At 38.4% G+C, this 23,535-nt stretch overlaps 3 protein-coding genes across 4 annotated transcripts in view; 2 read left to right on the top strand and 1 right to left on the bottom strand.

The window, feature by feature from the left end:
* Positions 1-5,402, top strand: part of spin (Protein spinster) — a 100,204-nt gene extending 94,802 nt beyond the window's left edge. The window contains exon 11 of the mRNA XM_070117009.1: positions 1,971-5,402. Within this exon, the coding sequence (XP_069973110.1) occupies positions 1,971-2,077 (107 nt within the window). The 3' untranslated portion in view covers positions 2,078-5,402. The remainder of the gene's footprint in view (positions 1-1,970) is intronic.
* On the bottom strand, positions 4,945-21,993 carry LOC113815876 (uncharacterized). The gene is made up of 13 exons (XM_070117008.1): positions 21,867-21,993; positions 16,394-18,208; positions 15,698-15,898; positions 14,801-15,547; positions 14,321-14,585; positions 10,647-13,372; positions 10,270-10,482; positions 10,003-10,119; positions 9,698-9,833; positions 8,477-8,592; positions 7,565-7,681; positions 6,605-6,682; positions 4,945-6,315 (listed from the first exon to the last, which is right to left on the bottom strand). The coding sequence occupies exons 2-13, from the start codon at positions 18,191-18,193 to the stop codon at positions 6,244-6,246; spliced, it is 6,588 nt and encodes a 2,195-aa protein (XP_069973109.1). The 5' UTR covers positions 18,194-18,208; positions 21,867-21,993; the 3' UTR covers positions 4,945-6,243.
* A 331-nt stretch (positions 21,994-22,324) lies between these two features.
* TrpRS-m (Tryptophanyl-tRNA synthetase, mitochondrial) overlaps positions 22,325-23,535 on the top strand; it is an 8,156-nt gene continuing 6,945 nt past the window's right edge. Inside the window, exon 1 of one of the 2 annotated variants that reach the window (XM_070117002.1) lies at positions 22,325-22,449. The gene's annotated coding sequence lies outside the window, so the exon portion shown is untranslated. The remainder of the gene's footprint in view (positions 22,450-23,535) is intronic. The other variant, XM_070117003.1, reaches the window with a different exon arrangement.

The following is a 23,535-nucleotide window of genomic DNA, read 5'->3' as shown; positions in this document are numbered from 1 at the left end:
AAAAAAAGTTGGGAACCACTGGGTTATATAATGCTAAAAAGAAAACCACAAATTATTAGCAGGAAAGCAGCCCATAATGGGCAATGATGATACTTAAAGGGTAAAAGAATAGCACTTTGCTCTGAAATAATTTCTAATTTAACCCATGAACTACCAGTATTTGGTATGCAATTCTTTATATGATAATTTCAACACTTGACAAGTTGATTATTGTTGTCTGTTTACAGTAATTAATTAAAGTAGGTATACTTTAAAAACAGCCACCCACTATTACTGTCACTCAGAAAAATGGTAGAGTAATTATACATTCTATAAAAACTGGAACGTATATTGCAACTTTGGAAGCAGTTCACCACCATAGGCCCTAAAAAGCTCCTGTTTAGGGCCTATTATCCTTATGATTAATGTCGGGTTACTTGAACAATATGCTCATAAAACAAAACTAGCTAGTGAGATTAAGTGCGTAATGCTGACCTCAATACAGAATATGCCCAAGTATTCATTCTCATATGGCCTCATAAGCTCTGAAACTGCATCGGATCCATGGTAGTTCTCCCTAAGTTAACTTGCCTTGCTTGGGAAATGTAAACACGCCCCTGTGCCAGCATGTGCCTTTTTCAGAATTACAGGTATGGGGACTAAATTCAATTTGTATAGCTGTTGGATATTAACTCATGCCCAGTTCCTAGAAATCAAGAGTACGAAGTCTAGTTATCAATGTAACAGGTCTGCTGTAGTACAGATTTTACCGGTTGATAACTATTTGGGCTTTTTGATGGTAAACATATTTATGCTAATGATTCATTTATAGTTGGGTGATTCAATACGGGCTAACAGATTACCGAAATTCGTCTGTAGGGAGATTGAGGAGTAATCGCAAAAAATACTATAAATACTTTTAAGTCCATTTCCTCAACAAAATGATCTACATAAGCGGGAGACCATTACTCGAATCATGTGAGAATAGCCCGTTCCTAATCGTTTACAACACAATCCGTAATCCTTGGTGGCGCAAACTTGTCTCGATTTTTTATTTATTTGTATATTTATTTATTTATTTATTACTTAGAAGCATAACTTGGCTCATTATATTTTGTCATTGGAGTTGGCTCGGATTTATCTGTCTACTTTTTATTGTTGAAATATGAAAATGCAAACGACTGACTGGCTCTATTTATTATAATCTAAAGAAAATGGCGGAAATTCAGCGGCTACAGAAATTCAATAATCACATTAAGTTGCACTCTTCAACTATACATATTTATGCAAAGATATGCTATAAGGAAAATTCGCGCTACCTTATCTTTTTTTCTAGTGCCTATTGTAATATAAAGCAATATCACATAAAACAGGATGATCCAATTTAGTGCATATCCGTAAGCTGGAAAAATAATACGTTTTGAAACATTTTACACGTTATTATTCATTGAAGTCATTTAGTCATTTCAAGATATTTTCTTACGGAAACCAATCAGACTAAAAGCATTTTCTTACAGTAATTTATAGTCATTAAGTTGCGTTGATATTGTGCATTCATTTAGAATTATTGAGCTAAAAGGATCATATATTAGAGACGATTCTGGTGTTGACGCTATTCTCAATATCAGTACACTAGCAAAAATTATAATGTATTAGCACTGAAAATACCTGGAACCATTTTACAGTTTTTTTAAACAATTACCACATACATCTACCGTTAGGAAAATGCATCGTTAGCCGTAATATAAACGTACCTGCCCTATAACCCACATTTATATATATATAACATTTGTAGCCTATATGATGTGTGTGCGTGTGCGTGTGTGTGTGCGCGCGTGCGTGCGTGCAGCTGTTATGTAGATCTATTTTGTATGGTAGTTTGTATGTTCGTATCGTGTGTGCAAATCTATACAATTTCTTATTTTACTTTGCAGTTTGCATGTCCAAGGTGTTACTCATCCACATATTAACCGATTTCCATTTACTTGCAGATAACTCGGAACCCAAATCACAGAAGACGGATTCCAACGGCCAATTAGTTGCTTCGGTCAGTGTGATCCAAAGCACGACGCTCGTGGTCGAGTCTCAGAAGTGCTGAAGGACGTCTTGGGAACAGATTCCTTTCTTTTAGGTTGATTAATGTAAAGAATGGTGACTATTGATTTAAGGGAAGTGTTTGCATCCGGCTGGCTGTAGCATCTTTCACCTCAGGGCATTTCAGAGGTCATAATTAATTTTCCATTCATTCCTCTTCCTCTTTCAAAAAAGATATATATACACAGATATACATGTGTTTTTATATAAATTGTGTGTGTGTGTGTGTTTGTCTGTCTGTCTGTCTGTCTGTCTGTCTGTCTGTCTGTCTGTCTGTCTGTCTGCGTCGTAAGGCCGATAACTGGTTACAAACCGTTCTGATTGGTCAACTAGTTACCCGCTGCGATAACTGAAGCCTCCAGCCAATCACCAACTGCGGTGCATCATCAATCATCCTGTCATTAACGTGATGGCTCAAAACGCTAGTCAATCAGTGGAAATAAAATGGCCTTCGAGTCCATTAGAGTCAGATGATAAATTACTCTTAGATTTATGAAGTTGAAATGCATTGCCTCCTTTCTTTTTCACTTTGTTTCTCGTACATCCATAGACCGTGGAATTAGATACTTCACGGTAGCGCTAAATTATTAAGCCGGCTGCCACTTAAGTATTCACTTGCGGCATAAGCGCGTGGCATTTCTACGACACCATCTTTTAAGGAGAAAGTGCAAGTGACTTATACAACGAACGCGAGTGGACATAATACTAAGTGACCGTTAATGACACCATACGGCTTTGCCTCACCCTAAATAGTCCCAGTAGACTACTTAAGAATGAGGTTAATTTCGGTGAAGAACCACCTCCTGTTATTTCACAGTTGTTTAATGTGTTCATGTTAGCAGCTTTCACAGTTCCTTTTTTAGATCGTAAATTATTTTGATATGCATCCATTGAACTATTCGTGGATCAGCATAGATAGATTGATTTTACTGAAACAACTTTGATAAAAATACTATAGTTATGGCTATGCTTTACGTTGATCACGAAATTACGCATTGTGTATTGTGTAGAAAACCAATCTGTTCATGGATTTAATTTTTATATTCGAACTTGATGTAAGAACAGTATTCATGATACTATTTATACCTTAACTTAACTGTTGTTATAGCGAGCTTGGTATTTTATTATGTTTTTAAGAGTATGCTTAATATATTAACCAAGCCCAAAACTTGTCAGGGATTACATTATTGTATAGTCAGTAATTCCATTTGTTTTTATGTTGTCTTCAGTATTGCCATTATCCGTTTTGCTTAAACTATGTTATCTTTTTTATGACAAGACTAAGCCTATTTTTATGTACAGTACATTTATTTTGTAACTCTGTGATATGTCATATGTTGATATTATTACCAGACCATTTTCTCTCTCTCTCTCTCTCTCTCTCTCTCTCTCTCTCTCTCTCTCTCTCTCTCTCTCTCTCTCTCTCTCTCTCTCTCTCTCTCTCTCTCTCTCTCTCTCTCTCTCTCTCTCTCTCTCTCTCTCTCTCTCTCTCTCTCTCTCTCTCTCTCTCTCTCTCTCTCTCTCTCTCTCTCTCTCTCTCTCTCTCTCTCTCTTACTCTCTTCGCTATAAGCACTTTCACTTTCTCATTACATGATAATCTACCCATTGTTTACCAAATATAACAGGATCATGATGTATTTCATGAATCATGTCTGAGACACAATTTATATGTATTCGTGTCAGAGTTGCGAGTTCATCCGTTGTTATGAAAATAATGAATTTACAACAGTGAAGATTACGCATTTGTTAAGACAGTGAATTGGTTGTTTCTAGTTTAATTTTTTTATGCATAAATTATGTAAAGCATATTAATGTTTGGAACAATTTAATACTCAGAGTTCGACATGAATTCCAAAGATAGCTACTATTTATTATGTAAGTCAATGAGAAAACTACCTGAGGGGCTTAAGGAAATACAAAAGGATTTTTTAAAAACGTATACATTAGTTTTAGAGTGAAATGGACTGGTAAAGAAAAATCTTGTCATGGGGTTCATATTCACCCTTGCTTATCTCGAGGGCAAATTTCCCTAAATACTCAAAAGATACACAGACAATGAAGCAGAGTACTTTGTAATCTAATTCATGAATTTACAGTTGAGGTTCTTGAATTACTCAAGAAGAGATTATTTTCTACTTCAAAAGCCAGTTTTATTGTATTTATCCCACCATTTATTTCTCTGTTTGATTACTTCCAGTTCAGTGGTACTTAACCTTTTTCCTAGCACGACCACTTTAGGCGCCCTTCTCCATTTATTGCTAAATTTTACTCCCAGAATTTAAAGCAAATTGATCAGCTGAATTTCCCTCCCAGTTTTTAAAGCAAAATGATTAGACATAAATTCAATGTTAATGAACTACAAGATTATGGATGTGGTGGAATACAAGAGCAAGCACGAGTTTTGAGGGAAAGTGAAGACAAATGTTAAGTTCTATAGACCTTGCATGAGGAGTCAATAAGTATAAAAATTGTGAGCCTGTCCATACTGTAGAAAATAGGTAAAAGTGATAATTTGTCCTTTTTTCATCAACTTTACTTTGTGATGAGAATAAAATGAGAAAAATTCCTGCTTTCCCCTTGGCTTGTGCTCCCTCCTAGAGGGTTTTCCCAGGTATAGAACCATTGTTATAGATTCTCTGATCAGAAAAAAAGGATTAATATATGATAATTTGACATGAATCTTGGTCTGTGTGAAGACGTAACCACATTTGCATCAGGTTCTAGTGTGCGCTCGTTACATTTCTAGCCGCCCGCACATGTGGCGCCCCAACAGTGTTTCTCAATGGAAATGCACACTCCTCCCTTCTCTCTGTCCTCAAGGGATACAGTAACAGAAGCTATGATACATGACAATGGGAACAATGAAATGCTTTCAATTATTCTTTTTTTTATTTGTATAAACAGCGAGTATGAGATACTTAATAAACATTAAAATTTCACAACAAGTCTTATGTTGAGATCTTTATGAGCAAAACACTAACATCCTTTTAGAATCCTGAAACATTAAAAAAAAATCACCTCTGACACTAAGTATTTTTTATCTATTTATTCATTTTTTTAACAGAAAAGTAATTTGTATACCGAGATGAGCATGGCCCATTTTCTTTCATAAGCCTGACTAGCAAGACCAATATCACATAAAAGTTTTGTGCTTAAGTGCAAGATACCAGGTGATAAATACACCTGTACAAAACAATAACAGAAAAACAAAGATAAAAAAGAAAAAAAAAAAAGAAAAGAAAAAAGTTACTTCTACCTTACAAAGAAATGTAACCCACCAAAGATGATGACACATTATCATCATCAAGTGTACAAAACACTTAAAAGAGAGATCTACAAATTCAAATATGAAAGACATCACAGGATAAGGTTTCCAATAACATTTTTGTCTTATTTTTGTTTTCCTGTTTTACTACCAATTATCAGTGTACTTTTTGAGATGAGATAACATACTTATGATGTTCCTGACACTACTAAACAGTAAAGCTGGGTTTCTCATTCTAAAAATATCTCCTTTTAACGATATAATTCCTTATTTTTCTTCTTAATTAAAATAATCAACTCTTTGTTTTACAAATACAATTAGAGCATTTTCATGAAAGACAAGAGTTGCCTGGCATAACTTTCTCCTTTAGCACTGTTTACAAAGGGATATGCTTATGATGAATCCACAGCTTCGGGCAAAAAGTTTGGTAAACATTTGGATGGACACAAAACTCTAGAACATATAATTTGTAGATGTGAGCAAGAGTGAGCCACACTCAGTCTGCATTTCCAAGTACAATGCAACATATGTTTTCCTTTTAATTATCATTTTTAAAATATTTTTTTGCTGCCTCTTGTCATTTCTACAGCAGTGGCAGCAGCTCTACATGACTTTTGTTGTGCTAAGTCAACCTACAGCATCATGACAACCTTTCTGCATACTTTTTGAAAATTTTCTAATGTAATGCTCATTGATATATTTACTGTTAAATCCTATTTAGTAATAGCATTTAAGATATGTAAATAAATAAAATAAAAATTTTATTATGTGATTTTCTTTCCCCTAAAACACTGCCTGTGTGTTTTCTCCCCCCCACTAATCTCTGTAGAACCAGGAGCTCATAACTGAATCCCACATTATATTCGAGGAATGCATAATTATTGCCGTGGAGCTAGGCCGGTCCTTAGGTTACTTGGCTTGCAAGTTGTGGCAACTGGCAACCAACTACCTCACCCTTCTTGTTGCCAATCAATAACTGCAAAAGGGAAATAATTATAATAACAGCAAGTGATCTTTTAAAAATAGGCAGCATTTATGCATCAAAATTATGTAGACTGTCAGAATTCACTCAACACTCCAGCCAGCACTTAATAACAAGAATAATCATCTAAGAACCTCTAGACTTTCTTGAATGTCCAAAATATATTATGTAAATCCTGGTACTAAAATCATTTTTATCTTACATTCTAAGACAAATTAATTGAAAAATAATATAAAAAAAAAAGATGAAATATACATAAATCTTACATTACAGCAACACTTACTTTATCTTTATAGAGCGCTGAGCAAATGAACATTTTATTTGTAGTTTCCACTTGGAGTCGCTGCACCAGTTGGCCAGTCTGCGAGGTAGAAAGATAATGCAATGTTAATTTTGATTTACAGATTTTTAAAGTGTCTGATGTCTGTAATTCTACTGGACATTTAAATTAACTTGCAGCATGAGATTCCATTGTAATTTTCTTGTTGAAAAAAAAATATATATATATATAAATAAGTGATAGAGGAGACGTTATTTGATTTATTGTTTCTAGTTAGTCCAGTTTGTTTTAAATAAAAGTTTTTGAAAATGGCAAGATCTTACACAAGAAATTTTTAGCAAATAAGTAAACAATGGCTTTTCATCAAACTTCACAACAAATATAGCTTATTTCCTAGTGTGGACTTCTTAATCTTTTTCTTGAATATAATCAACTATTGACATGGGATTCAGAAACAACATTTATCTTTTGATAAAAAAGGACATATATAAAGAATGCCTTATTAAACATTACAAACTCTCTGATCAACTTGTGAGGTTTAATTTACTCAACAGGAAGAAGACAAAACAAGTAAGTTCTCATTTAAGGTAAAAAATTAGAATCTGGTCATATAAACATGATGCTATATGCCAACACACTTCATTCAGAACATGAAGTTTATTACTGAAAAGTACTGTCTGAATACAGCTACAATGCAGTAAATTAGCCCATTTACGACAGGTGTCCCACATATGAGACACTTGGAAAAATAAACATTGCCAGGTGTCCTGCCAGTGTGACGCTGGATCGGAGCGCGCAGGCAGATTCCAGGCCAGCCCCGCACACCTTGAAGCCACCCGGAAACTATTTTTTTCGGGTTCAAAATATACCGGCACAAGTGGGTTAATAATACTGGAAAAAAAAATTCATTAGCACTGGTATACCATAACCATCAGGACCCAAGAAAGCTGTAAACTTGCGTACCTTTAAACAAATTATCCGTATTAATCCGTCATAGCAAGTGGCGATTAAATGACCTTTGAAGATGGTGAGACATGACACATCTGCCTCACATGGTATGTGACCACGGCTGTTGCCACTCTGAAGGGCAAGAAAATAGCATCAGGTATATAGCTAACTAATTATGAATCAAAATAAATGATAAAAAACAAAAACAACATCTTTCTTTTCATGACCAATGCAGAATCTGTCAATGATTCATCTATCCTTAGACTATCCTTAGCAATTTTAACGTTAACACACACTGTTGCCACATTTCAAAGTTGTCACTTAACTAGTACTAATATTTACATCTTAAAAGACCCTATAATAATAATAATTGAATGTAATAAACAAATAAAATTATTAATGCAGTGGATCTCAAATATATAATGACTAAAATATTATCTATCTTATGTTTTCTATTTATTGTCAGTCTGTCAGGTGAGAAGATGCACAGTGAAATCTGTATTCATTAAAGAGAAAAGTGCAATAAACAAGGAGGAAGCATCCTGATTAGTGTTTGGCAATAAGTGAACAAGGGGTAGGAAAGTTCTCCATATAATTACTAATACAAAATAAGTAAAATTGCAGGGTTGTTGCCAGTGTGTCATAAGGGGAATTTAAAGACAGTGCTTAGGCATGTGACACTAATCTTCGCCCAAGCCATAGACATAAATGAGGTGTCACAGATATTCTTGCAAGGAGGTAAAAAATCTCGAAGATTTTTTTTGGGGGGCAGGGGGTCAAAGAGAAATTTCAGTCTATGATCTTTTGTGAATACTGCCCCAGAGGTCTTCCAAAAGAATCATAACCAAGTTTCAAACAATTCCCATTACCCTGATGTCAATTAGCTTCTTTACCAAAGATTAAGAGTGGAAATGCAAAGACACTCACAGCAAAGTCATAGTAGACAATAGCTTTGTTGGATCCTCCAGCATACAACAGCCCTTCATGAGAGAGTGTCGCATACACTGTCAGCTGGATGTGCTCCAGTGTCCGCAAGAACAACCCTGTAAGAGGAAACTGCCATCAGTTTATCGAGTTCAAAATACTAAAAAAAAAAACATCCTCCTGTAAGAAAACATCTGGAGTGCATCATTCCAAGAGGGAAAATCAATTTTCAAAGTTTCATTCACAATAATCATCCATAAAAAAGGTAAATGGATGAAACAATGAGTGAGACAGGAATTGAAGACTTGGCTTCGCACAATAATCAGGACAATTGAGTCTTTGCAAAAGGGATATTGAATCATCCAACAGACCTAGTAATAATCTATCAAGATAAACATAGAACACACAGAGAAGTCATAAATGGCTTTAAGGATTACTAAACAGGAGATCAAACAGAAATTATACCATAAAAATATACAAATAGCAACTGAAAGATACTTTCTTAGAATGACAATACATCCTGGTTACTCTTCACTAAAATTGTGTGGATCATTATCTAATCAGCACTAAAGTCTAAAAAAAAGTACTAAATTCAGATCATCAATTAAAGCTATGCTAAAAAACACCCTTAATCCAGTAGCCATATACCAATGAGAGAAGCCTAACTTCAAAAGAGCATACATGCAACAACCAGCCTTATAGTAAGAAGTAATGATGTATTTGGCACAAAACAAAACAGATCTCCCTGACATTTAGTTTCTGAATTATATAAAAAATAAAATTTATCAGATACGAAAAACTTCTTTTTCAGTAAGCTTTACATGAAAAATTGTCAATTTAAAATACAAATTTAACATGTTATAAATAAAGGCTCAGTTTACTTGCAGTTATACAAAAATGCAAAATGGATACTCAATAAAGTAAATCAAAAATAAATAAACATAGTAATGTTAGGTTTACACTGTCTGAGGATATGCAACCAGAAAATAAATACAACAAAATTCAAAGGCTTAACTCCAATAAGACACCTCTATAACTCTTAATACACTTAACAAATTTAGCCAATCCCTATTGGCAGATAACAAAAATTAGACTTGGTAAACTTTAATCTCCAAGTATATCTGACTTTCTAGGACTAATATGGAGCCAAAATCTTCTATGTTCATGTGAAAACTGGGAAAAATACAGAAAAACAATAATGAAGATGAGCTATACCAAACTTACCTGACATAGCATCTCTGACCATAAGAGGAGTTGTTTTAGCAGCAACAAGTAATATTCTGCGACCACCTTCACGCATTGCCTTTAAACTCGTAACAGCCTTCCCACAGAATTGTACCATTTCTGTAATCTTCTTGTCCTGAAATAGGAACAGAGAAATCTTAACCATCTTGGGATTTCACATCCTAAAGCTATCATACAATTCAAGAGCATTAAAAATCATTTAGCATATGGAGTACATAAATAAAAATTCAAAATATAAAAACACTAGATTCCACCATCACCATAGAAAGTGAAAAAAAACTGACCTTGAAGTTCCATCTTGCACCACATCCTCCTTCAGTGCCAAGGAAGAGCTGTCCCCAACAAAGGTCAAGACATCTAACACCTTCTCCCACCTCACAACGCTGCTCTGCAACTCCAGTCTGCAACATGCACAAGAACAATGTTACAAATGACAGTATAACTCTAAAAGGCAGTTACAATTTAGATAAATGGTCTTATGTGAGAAAAAGAGGCAAAAGGCATACTGCCATTCAAAATTCATGCAAGAGAAATGCTTTCATCTAACCTACCTTGCCACTGAACATACAAATAGTTTTGTCAGCAGAGCCAGTTATAACTGCAAAGTCGTCATCATCTGGATTGAAGGAAATCTTGCCAACAACACCCACACAAGTCACAAGGTCTGTGTGGTCTACATACGTGGCCATGACACGACCTGATGCCATATCATAGCATCTTGCTGTTCCATCACTTGATGCCGTTATTACAAAGTCACCAATTACCTGGTGGAAAAAAAATATATATATACCCATATATACTGACCATAGATTAAAAAACTTTTCTCTTGCCAAAATAAAAATGAATCGTGCTTTTCATTTTCTTAACAAACAAATAAATACTATTCTCCAAAATTAGTCAATGCACATAGCTCACAGGGTATATTCACCTTGATATCTAGCACCGCACTGCCATGAGGTGGTGGATTGACATACGCCCGTTCATCTCCAGAGCTATCCATCATCTCATAGCTGCCATTATTCCCTGGGTCTTCTACACCCTTGTTACTGTCATTACTACCTTCATCACAGCCCTTGAGCGAAGTCCCACTAACATCTATGTTGCTTGCTTGAGAGGTACTTGAAGTTGGACTAGTTGGCAAGCTCCTTTTGGACATGGTTACTGGGGATTTGCTGCCGCTCTTCTCAGGTATTCTCTTTCGCTTCCTCTTGTTCACCCTGTGTTTCTTGGTTTTCCTCTTACGTTTTCTCTTCTTTTTGTCATCTGAACTGCTGTCTGCTCCATCTGCAGCCCCTGACCTGTTGTCATCATCTTCATCTCCTTCTCTTTCGTCATCTGCCTGCTCCTCTTCCAAAACCTTTTCATTCCTCTTCCTTGGGGGTGTTTTGCCCAAGCTCTCATCCACCCCTTCACTACACAAACTCGAATTGGCTACAGAAGTGTCCTCTATGACTTCACTGGGTGGGCCACGGGATCTCAGACTATAGCAATGCTCTCCTGATGTGCTCCTACACTTTAGGCTGTCAGGAGAAGAGGAAGGTGAGGTAGAAGATGAGGTGGAGGAACTTGAGCTTTTTCTCGAGGTGCTTGGGAGCTCCTTCTCCGATATCTGGCATAGCTCACCCGGTTTGGGCACTTGAGCATACTCAGCTTCACTGTTTATTCTCTTTCCCTCGAATCTACTTGCTCCATTGCTTATTCTACAGAGGTTAGCTTTAGAGTCTTCCTCAACCTTTGGATTGCTTTCTGGTAAACAAACATTCTCCTGATAGGGGGGAGTCTTCCTGGAGTCACTGTGGTCCTCCATGGCCTTCTCTGCAACCCCTATAGAGGATTCATTCTCCATCTTATTATCCTGTTGTTCTGAGGAGTCAACTATAGCCTCTTCTTTATCATCTATTAACCGCTTTCTGAATATGGTCACGCTGTCCATTTCTTCTTCCTCTTCCCTATCTGCTGGGACCTCACTCTCCACATCACCTTCAGCTGAACTTGACAGTGAACTGCTTCTGTTACGACTCTTGGCTTGTCTACCATCACCTTCAAAGGCTGTGCAGACTTCCAAGCTGTGATTTGCTATTCCTATCGCTTTAGAATCATTGTCAGTTTCTGAGTCTGTGTTTGATATGGATTGCTGCATTTTGTGAATGTTTGCAATGTCCTCATAAAAACCCTCGGTTGGATTGACAGAACCAAGATAGGTGACTTTGTAAGTTTCTGTTCCTTTCCCAACCTTCCCTGGTGACTGACAAGTAGACGTGCATCGTTGTCTTCTTACACTTTGTGAATCATTGCTCGAGTCATTGGAGGAAGTATGTGAAAAGCTAAACGATCGTAGCCTTGGACCCTTTTCTTGAGAAGAAGAAACAACTGAGGCATTGTCTGTTGTGGACTGCACACACATATCTTCCTTAGAAACTACTCCATACCGTACAGATACATTTTCCACACTATATGTAGTACTTCCTCCCACATCTGGAGGATCACCACCATCTGAGCTTGAGTCATTAGGACTCAACCGCATCCCTCTGGAGTCAGAAGTCGTTGGACCTCTTAACTCTAGTGAATCATTTCCTGAAACTTCCCCTCCTATGCTAATATTACTTAAACCACTTTGTCGCACCATCTGTTGTAATTTTGCTATTCTAAGATGTTGCAAGCGTCCAAGTTCTTCTGTCATACGTTTCTTTTCTCTCATGAGCTCATGGATTTCCTGGTCAACATTTTCCAAGTGCCGTAAGAATTCTGTTTCTTGTTCACTGAACACCATCATCTGTTGCAGTGCTACTCCTGCATTGTGGCTGAACTCAAATTCGCTGAGTGAATTCGATATTGCTGTTAGCTGACTGAGGTGGTTTCTAGGACGGCCATTTCTGTGCCACCACCAACCCTTCGCTCTATTCTTCCCCCGCTGCTGCTGCTGAGCCTGCTGCAACTGCTGCTGATCCCAATTCCCTAGTAAGTCCTCCGTAGTTGTACTTTTGTCAACTTTATGGATCACCAAAGGTGTCACACTTCTTGCTAAGCTTAAATTTGGAACATACTGTCTTCTATTATTATTATTATTACTGCTACTGGTACTACAACCCTGGTCATACAGTGGAACTTGTCTTTCTTTTTCTGTCTGAACCCCAATGGTGACTCGCGCTCCCACTGCACCACCATTGCTTAGACAGCGTGGGGAAGCCGGAGGAGCAAAAAGCGCAGATAAGCTTTGGTGTGGAGTCCTAACCTGTGAGGCACAAGGGGACGGTGGCTCCATTTTGTACAAGTGGGGTGTTGGTCGCCTCTCACTTGGCTGAGGTGTGACTGTTCCACGATGTGAGGCAGGGCGCATTTCTGCACTATGGGTACTGCTGCGCTCGCACTCATTGCGCATACAGCAGCACATAAATTGCACAGGGGTGTGGCGCTCCAACTTGATGCGCGGACTAAACTGTGGAGGAGGAGGGGGTGGGGGGCGAGGAGGATCAGGAAAATCATCACCCGGAGAGAAGATGAGCGGTCGAGGGTGCGGCGGAGGGTGTAGGGCTTGAGCTGGCGGAGGTATGGGCAAAGGAGAAGGCTGCCCCCTTGCTGTGTCAGGGGGAGCTGGGTTCTTTGGCCGTTCTTCTGATGAGGGCCGTTTCACATGTTCATACTTCAGGTATGACTCTACAAAAACAAATGTAAAACACGTCTGTAAATATTTATTATCATGTTACTGTTTGTTAAACCAAATTTCATATAACTGACATGACAAACTGGAAAAAAATTAGTTTGGCCTAACCACCCTAAAAAATTTGAAGATTCTTTAATCAAATTCTATATCAGAAGCTTAAATCTTTAACTGAAATTATTTCTTGGCATTTAAAAACTACTTAACCCATTAGTGTCAGGTACTATTCACTGTAGTTCTGTTTTGTGAATTTTGTTTGCAAACAGATGACTGCAAGTGTTCAGGCACCAAGGAGTTAATTAATAGGACATAGATAATCTAACCTGATTTCCCTATTCTTTGAATTCTTTAGAAAAATATTTTTTCTAATGATATCAACAGTGACATTGCTATTATCATTGTTGTTGTTGACATTATGATTATTATAAAGTTACTAACTATACCATAAACAATAAACATTAATCTTTCTGAAAATCAAGAAAGAGGGTAAATATGTGAGATTGGCAAGACTTGTAATCGACTCCATGTTGACTAATAACTTGTGGAAAAATCTATGTGTAAACACAATTAATGTGTATTTATAACTAAATAAATAGTGATAAGAAAGCCTGATATATACAAAGAAAACTTTATATATATTTATTTCTGTATCTATATCTATCCACTCCTGTATGTATATAAAAAGACCTACTGACCCTTTCCATTTTCATTATACAAGAACCTTAATATATATATATTTTTATACCAAGTGTATCTAAATTCAGATCAAATATATTGCTTTTAGTTTTAGGTAAATTGTATTAAGTTTTTGAAGACTTTGATTTTAAAACATTATTCACTGTCAATGATATATTCTATATTAATGAATTTCACAAGTGTTTTAAGAAGTTAAAGAGGCACTACAAAATAATTTGCAAAATATAGAAAGTCAGATATAAACATACCATCAAGTTTCTCCTGTTTGATGGACCTCTGATAGAGCGGTGATGAGAGAGGGACGGGCTGTGGCGGTTGCTGGGCAGTGGGCATGTGAGGCACGGGCCTCTGAGGTGGGGTGGCACCCAGTGGTCTTGGTGGGCCAGGCATGAGTGCCACAGGAGATGGGGGTGCTAGGCCATAGGGGTAGACACACTCTGAAGTGTGAGGGGTACGTGGGTTGTGCATACAGAGGCCACATTCGCCTATTGGAGATGGACGTTCCTCTTTCACCTGTCAACAAAGATTGTTGTATTAGGATTCACATGCCTCATATATTGTACTGCACTTCTTTTTTCCAAAAATGCTGTGACCTTATCTCCAAGAAATATTCTTGGTAAATGCATTACAGAAGTCAACTTCCATTATCATCATCAGTCAGTATAAATCCAGAATAATTTTAACTAACAAACTATTTAAATAAATTGCATCAGATGACCAATGATTACCTTCACTCCAGGGGGAGGTGCAAGAAGCAGAGGTGCTGGTCCTGCAACGGGGATTTCCCCTGTCGCAGGGCGCTGAGTATTAACAGGAGGTTGTCCTGGGCCCATGAGCCCCATGGCAGCCTCAGACACCTGGCTCCCCAGTGCTCGGTTGCCACTCAGGGACCCATCAGCCACCTGGCTTGGTAAGGCTCTGCTGGGATCTGCCACTTGGCTGGGTATGCCCCGTGCACTCCCCGAGGTGCCACCCAGGGAATCCATCACACAGAGTGGTACTTCCACAGGGATCTGTGGCATCATCTGCAGGGGGTTCTCAGCACTCTTGGGCTCCACAGGAGGGGTGGGCACCTCTTGCTTCTGGATTATTCTCCTATCCTTCTGGGCATTAGGACTTGCTGGGGAAACCACTTGAGCTTCTTCCTCATCCTCTTCCTCCTCTTCCTCATCATCATCATCATCATCCTCTTCCTCATCCTCCTCTTCTTCTTCATCCTCATCATCATCGTCATCCTCCTGTTCCTCCTCTTCCTCGTCATCCTCATGAACTCCCTCACCCTGGATGTGCTCTTCCATCTCTGAGTCAGTGTCATGGATTGTGATTGTTGAAGTTGGGTCTCTTGGTGGTGGAGAGATAATCTGGCAGTCGAGGTCTGGATCTGAGTCTGTGTTAAGAAGATCGTTGATGGACAGCGAGACTTCCTCCCAGATATTGCTGTCACCATTCTGTTCCATGGCCAAAATTTCACGGACCTGAAAGGAACAACCATGTGTAAATTTTAACAAGAGATAAGGGGAAAAAAATTCATATCACAGTACAAAGGATTCACATGAAAAGGGGGAAAAATACCTTACCCATTCATATGTAAGGTTAAGAGATAAAACCGAAGTGTTTTACAGTACCTGCTGAACCACTTCAGGTGGGAGGGAACTCATTTGTGTGTTGTCCAGACTATTCAGCAACCTCAGCTCATCATCAGGTAGAGTGTCGAGGGGCCGGAAACGCTGCTGGCTTAAACGCTGGGAAAGGGCGGCTCTGTGCTCTGACATGAGGTGGCTCATCATGAACTGTGCCTTGCGTGACCTTGGATCATCAACGAGCTCCTAGATTCCAGAAAATGTGTGGATGTAAATAGACTTCTAAATATTGGAGATGAGACTTTGCATGATACAATCTAATAATATAAAAGAATTATTGCATTAAATGAATAAAAGAAAAGCCTGGTATGCATAAGAAAGAGGGCAAAACAGGAGAGGATTATGATACCACGCAAAGAAAGGGGAAGAGAATGAAGGAGAGAAAGAAGAATGAGGCTTTGGATGATCATGAGGGAGAGGGAGTAGTAATAAGGAAGGAAAAGATGAGGTGAGGAACAGGATCTAAAAAGAAAATAAAAAATAGTTTCCTCCACTTCAAATGCATAAGATAGAGGCCAAAAAAGGAGAGGATTATGATACCACAGAAAAGGAGGGGAAGAGAATGAAGCAGAGAAAGAAGAATTAGGCTCAGGATGATAATGATGAAGAGGGAAAAGATGAGGTAAGGAACAGGACCTAGAAAAGACAATGAAAAAAAATTGCTTCCTCCACTTCACAAACCTGCAAGGACTTTTTGTCCATGGTGAGAAGTTGCTTCAGCATAATCTTTCTAAGTTTTGGCATGAGATGGATCTTCATCCAATTCTTGCGAGCACCAGTTGTCCCATGGCCATCCCTACTTGATCCAGCACTTTCCACCACACTCATGGAACATGATCTAACCCTGCCAGGTCCAGGCCTGGTAGTCAAGCACCCACTTGAAGGATTTTTGCGCAGGTCAATCACCCCTGAACTCTCGGACATGTGTCTTCTCCGTGTTACAGAGGAGGAGGGCTGTGAGGGGTCCACTGATGGCCAATGGCCACCTGCTCTCCCTACATCTGTATCAGAATAGGTGCCCGAGTCTTCCTGCTCATCACCATCAACTGGCTTGCACCCCAAGCTGCCTTCTCCCAACAATGCGCCACTCTTGGGGAAGGTGCCTGTACGCTTACGAGATGAAACTGGGGTTGGAGGTATGCCCAGGATGTTACTGGTTCCACCCTGCCCTCGCCCAACAGATGCCCACTCCTTTGCGCTAAAACGAATGTCTATGTCAAACTCCAGGCAACTGGGGTTTCTGCGGGGCATGGACAAGTCCTGGGCACTGTTCTCCTCAGGAGACTTAGTCGCATCCTCACTGTCCTCGTTCTCTCCTGCCACTGAGCACTCTGCACCATTATTCTTTTTCTTGGCTGCCAAAAATGTCTGCTTAAGCTTATTAGCTGCATCGGCAAGAGCTTTCTTCTTTGCTGCTTCAGCTAAGGTGGCACTTTCACTAATTTTCTTTTTCTTTCCCTTCTTTTCTTTAGTTTTGGCTTTAACTCGTGCCTTGTCACCTCTTGACAACATCATGCTTGCACCAGCTATCCGCAGTCCTCTACTGGCATGACCAACTGCCTGAAAACTTGATCCCTCAAACTTGTTTTGATGTTGTTTCTGTTTCTTCTTTTTCCCTCCTTTATTCTCTCTTCCTTTCCCATGAAAAACATCACCAGCACCTCTTACATCCCTGTGCAACTGATGATGTGCAGGGGGGATTTTCTTGTAGTCCCTGGACTCTGGTCTGTAGCGTCTCCTGGAGTCATGGGAGCTGTCTCTGCTTCTAGGTCGATGGTGGAAAGTAGAGGAGTGGTGCCTTCGACTATCTGCAGGGTCAAACATGGCATCCTGTCTTGGAACACCGTAACTTCCTTCACCTTGTCCATTGTGACTACCTGATCTACTGTTGTGGCGTTTGGAGTAGTTTTTCGTGACACGTGTGCCAAAAGACCATTGAGGCCAATCAGCATTTGGACGTGTGTTTTCGCTGTCATCAGCCCAACTTGGACCCCCAAGATAGGCATCCATGGACTGCTTTTGCTGTGCCCACCACTTCAGGTCAAAGGCATACTGCCCTCCTCCACTCTGGTAATATCCTGGGTGGGCATGCCCCCAAGACTGCTGCTGTGGAAAGTGAGGAGGTGCATGGTGACTTCTGTTGGCTTCAGGGTAAATGTTGTGGTTGGAGATCAGGGGCCAAGTTCCCTGGAAATGCGTCTGAGGAGGCCCCATCAGAGATTGCTGCTGGCCATGAGGACCTGTTGAATTCTGGGGGACGCTACTATTTTGCTGGTTATCATGCTGACGTCTGCTCTCGCTCCTATAGTCGATGGGAGATGGTGTTGCCCGGTGTCTCATGGCTGATGACTGTGGTTGATGGTTCTCATTTTCACTGTTCATGTTCCAATCCATCTGTGATGAGCAACGGTTATTCCATCTCCTTGACTCATCCTTGGACCCGTCTCTCTCACCTTTGTCATCCCACCGTGTCCTACGCATCACTCTGTCTTTATCCTGTAAAGATGAAAACGACTTAGAAACATGAATTCAAATAAATCATGAAGTTAACATTAATTTCAATATATCTATAATCATAGAGAGAGGCAAAATGGAGAAGTATAGTAGGGAGAGATTTGTAGAAAGAGGGCAGAGGGGAAGGAGGAGAGACTATATGAACAGAAGATGGGTAAAAGAAGACAGGAGAGGAGAGGAGAAAGGAGAGAGAGAGATTGCGAGGGAGGGAGGGAAAGATGGAAAGCAGGAAAGAGTGAAAGTGGAAAAGAGGGAGGGAGGGAGGAGGGGTAAGAGAGAGTTTACTTTAGTTTAAATCTATTTGTTACAATGGATATCCTTTTTGCTGTGGAACTGTTCATTTATTTCTAAAGCACCCCTTGTGTGCATGGAATGGCTGGGGTTACCATCCACTGGCAGCACGCAGGATCAAATGCAGGTCAGCAGGATTGCTAAACAAGAGCGTTACAGTTGCACTACACACACACACACACACACACATACACACACACACACACACACACACACACACACACACACACACACACACACACACACACACACAAAAACACACACAAAAACACACGCACATACACACACAAAAACACACAACACACACACACACACACACACACACACACGCACACACACTCACACCCACACACGCACCCACACACACACACACACACACACAAAAAAAAGGAAAGATAGAGAGAAAATAAATACTTAAATATCAGATTATGTACATCATAGCACAAGTTCATTAATTGCATGCAAATATTTTCTTTCTTTTTTATTGACCAAGATATTATCAGTCACCTTACAGATAGCAGCAGCATAAATATGATCATTACCATTTCTCTGACTTGTATATGCCAAGACTTACTGATCAACCCCTTACTGATGGGTATGGCTATAGCCGTCATGAAGTAATGATGCTTGACAAGTATAGGTATCATGTCTTGCTCTAGTCAGCAAGCAGATGGTTTGGCTGTACACAGTATATGCTCTGCCAGTAAGGCTACTGTTTTAGAATAATCAGGAAAGAAAATTCAGGCCCCCTCATGAATTAATAAATTAAGAATTAAGAAATCTCCTGTTTTTTCTACCACTAAGAAATCTCTCCCTTTTTTTTTTCCTTCCACTTATCTTATCAATTAACATTTCTTTGTAATCTACTGCACACTTTATAGACAGACAGCCTTTCACACTTATTGCCTGACATGTAAGATCTTAACCTTTGACAATTTAATCATGAAATTGGTAGTGCTCTGAGCTTCCTGGAACACTGTTCTATTTTCTAAGTATTTTTTTTTCTTGGTTCAGTGTTTTGCAATATTTACATTGAGTATATTTTCCTTGTAATAACATATTCATTTGTACACTTACTCACTAAAATCAGATAAGACATTTATAGTATTTGTAAGAATAATAATGATTATTAGTTGATGTAATCCTATTATATACACACACAACTCTCTGCAATCATGCTTTCTGCTACTGTGAATTACTACTATTATGTATTATATATCAGTGGATGATATACTATCACACACAAAATTTGGTGTGTCAGTTGTTTAAAAATTACATGGGCTGTGCACTTGGCACTATGCCAATTTGATTGATTAGATTATCAGCTCTTATCAATCAGTGCCTGACTGACAAACCCAGAGTCAACACTAAATGGGCAGTACATGCTCATGAATGGAAATGTGTCTGTGAGCTTGACGAGCAAAGGATGGAAATACTGATAAGAGAGGTGCAATCCCTCTGGTGGCCATTAGACAAACCTATGAACTTAAAAGTAACTGAAGAGGTCTTTCATATTTTCAATACATTTAGCATTTAATTGGTTGTTTGATCTCAATATATTTAGAATTCATTTTGTTTTATGATCTTAATTAATTCATCACTTATTTTATTGCTTTGTGTTCTCTCCAATTGTTACTTGTAATAATGCTAAATATGTTTCTTATTGGGGCAATGTTTCGGGGAAAATATGAGCAAAATATGTGAGATAGTTTTTCGCCCAAGAACAAAAAAATATTCCCATTGATTCTTAAGTTACACTAACTCAAAATTTCACTACCAAACTTTTGCCCAGGTACATAATTAATGATTAATGAGGTTTGGTGAAATTACTGTTGCTGTAAAAGGAGGATTGTGTAATGAACAATCAAAACAGGATTTCCTCAAATGTTGTTTATCATCCTCTATAACATTTTCTTAGAGCATCATACACTATCCATTTCTAAATAAATGTTAGTATCATCATTTGTTTCTTTAAGTCAAACTGTAAATGTGTGTCAGTATATTGCTTTTCCACTACAGGGTAGGAAGCTTCATTTCCTAAATATGAAAAAGCTTTTGTTATTTCTACTGCTCATTCCAAGTACTAAAAGTGCATATTAAACAGGAAAGGATACAGAGAATCCTTAAACCAAAACACAAAAGAAAACAATTATGGCATTTTCAAGTTCCAAACACCAGATTCTGTTCTACAATAAAAGTCATTTTTCAATTTGAATTTAATTAGAGCAGACAGAAGTGGCTGTCTTGAGTTGATGTATTGGACTATGAGACGGCAAATCCCTAAAGGGTTAATGCCATAATAATCAATGACAATGTGTGCAGAAATAGCATAATGCAACTAGAATGCGAGGAGGAGACCTTTAAAATTTAGAGTTACCAGTCAGCCTGAGTACAAACTATGTCTCTGCCACAATAATACTAAGAGTATAAAAATCTGCTTCTTCTATTCCGTCAAAATAAAGAAAGGCGCCAAAAGGAACATTTAGTCTATTTTCCCCCTTTAAAGAGATAGCACTGACTAAAGAAATTAAGGCACACTCTCTACAGTCTTGATGAAATATGATTTTCACATTATGGATTTCACACATTCTATTGTGTAGCAAAAGTCAATTCACAGGCTCTACAATCATATTCCAAGACATTAACATACGGACTGTGATCTTTGCAAAAATGGTATATAGTGACAATAATGTAATTATTCTCATGTCCCTAACCTTTCTAGAAATCAAAGTTCTTATAATTAATGACAACCTCTTCCTGAAATACAAACAATTATGGCTTCAAGGCAACCAAAATAAAGTCCCAGTATATTTAATAAGCAAGTGAACTGGAAAGATGATGAGAACAATGAACCAAAAGTGAAGGGATTTCATTCTAACAATTATCTAGTGTTGATTTGCCTCTTAATTCTCTTAACATATTGACTGAATTACCAATACACTGTACAAGTGAAATATATCAACGATTATCACGTAGAATTGAGATAACAAAGAGTGTTGAAGTGAAAGGTATCGCGAAAAAATTGTAAAAATTCTCTTTATCTGAACTTCAGTTTTTGTCACTCCTTTTGGAGACTTTCGTTATCTTCAGTTTTCTCTTACTTGTGTGTAATTATGGCAATATAGCATGAGGTATTTATCCTCTTCATATCTTTCCTTAGCTCTATTTCGTCCTAACGAAAAAGGGAACGAAGGACATTAAAAAAAAGATAAAAAGGCCTCGAGAATTAAATCCCCCAATTTTTGCCCCACGAACTTCAATGTCCCGAATCTCTTTCCCCCACTCAAAGAAGACCTCTCACAGGGAAAGAATCTCTTCTTCATGAATAGAAGCATCTCTCTGTACCCACCTTGCACTATGATAAGTTTCCTGTTGGCTAGAAAATAAGGTCAAGGCCATAGAATCAACACCTCGCTCGCCTTGTACAAAAGGGACGCCATATTTGTTTTGGTCCTGAGACGCCCGCTGGACTCTCCTCTTTTATTTCTCTTCGAAATGGTCTTTTATCATTTTTGTACTTATGAAAATTATTGGAATATATATTCATCTGGTATTGTATGTGTCATTTTGGAATATATTTGAGAATTTATTGAAAATCTTTATTTTCCATTAGCTCGTCAGGGTTACTTATTCTGATCAACTCCTTAAAGTCTTCTAAAAATTAGACCTCTTCATTCTGTGAAAAATAGATTTAATGTATCTAATATAAATACATAAAATCATTGAAGAAAATTAGCAACAAATGTAACTGAGTAGTAAAAGTATCACAAATAGCATTCCCTGTCGCGAAAGAACGTGTTATTGGAACGGCCTTTCCGTGTGAGCTCAGAAGTGCGTCGTCTGCCAGGAGGGGAAGGCGTGCGATCGATAAGGAGTCCCTTTGTGTGCAAAAACTCTCCAAAAACTCTCCTCTCGTTCCTCCACGCCCAACAGTGAGTATTTTACGTTGGCTTTCTACTACGGGGGATGAAGTAGGTGAAGAGTAAATGTCTCCGTTGGGCTGTTATTGCCGTATTTGTGTTTGACACAGGGCGAGATCCTGAGGGCGGCTCCGAGCGATTCATTCATTGATCTTATTTACTCATCTCACAAAAGGTGGGCGTGACCTACACATCACACATTATGTCTTTGGGGTTATTATGATTACTGTGTCATGCGAATCAAGTCTAATGAGGCGTGCATATGTGCTATGTGGCAGTGTATGTGGGTTAGATAAGTGATCTAGTATTGGGTGCCGACTATAGGGGGGTAGGTAGGCCTATAGAGAGGGCAGTATTGAGGTTGGATTTTATCTTTCTTTTGTTTGTTGTTTGATAATGCAAGGATGGTGATTGATAGTATATTTGGTTTTTCATTTATGTTAAGGGAGGAAGGTGTGAGATATCGTGTCCTCTGAACTGAGGCTCTTCACGTTCCCTGGGAAAGTGAGATAAAGGATCACAGGGATGTTAAAAGACCTTGTTTATTTAATTTAGATGTATTTCGTTTGTTAAAAGGCACATTCTTTGAATCTGTGTTCATTTTATTTCTGCATATTACAGAAATGAAAAACTGCGTGTAGTGGTATAGCAGAAAGTTGGGTGGTTTTGTCGCATTAGGTATTGAAGGAAAAATAGTTATGGTTCATTTTGCGCAATTATAGTTCTCCCATTCCTTGTGTATTTATAGATGGGTACTTAAAGGGGCAATTCAGAAAATATGAATTATATACCCAGTGGTTTTTGTGGAGGGAAAGACCTAGAATATCCAATACTTTATTTCTTATTATTTTTATCATTCTTCCCGTTACCCAAAACGTTTTCAGGAGTATTGTTCTGTATTCACAGGAGGCAACATCAAATAAGGATCCTAATTCAGTTTATATTCAGGGAAAACAAAGTACAAATACTGTAAAGGTTGCTGCTATTCCTGTGCGATAATGCGGTCGTGTGGGGAACCTTGTTTATATCATACTGAGAGAGAAACTTTTTTTTCATTTACTAGTGTTACTAGAGAAATTTTTATTAAAATTGCCATAT

This window comes from Penaeus vannamei, chromosome 39 (genome assembly GCF_042767895.1).
Source record: "Penaeus vannamei isolate JL-2024 chromosome 39, ASM4276789v1, whole genome shotgun sequence".
In the NCBI taxonomy this organism is placed as follows: domain Eukaryota; kingdom Metazoa; phylum Arthropoda; class Malacostraca; order Decapoda; family Penaeidae; genus Penaeus; species Penaeus vannamei.
This window is presented reverse-complemented; position numbering and strand designations above follow the sequence as displayed.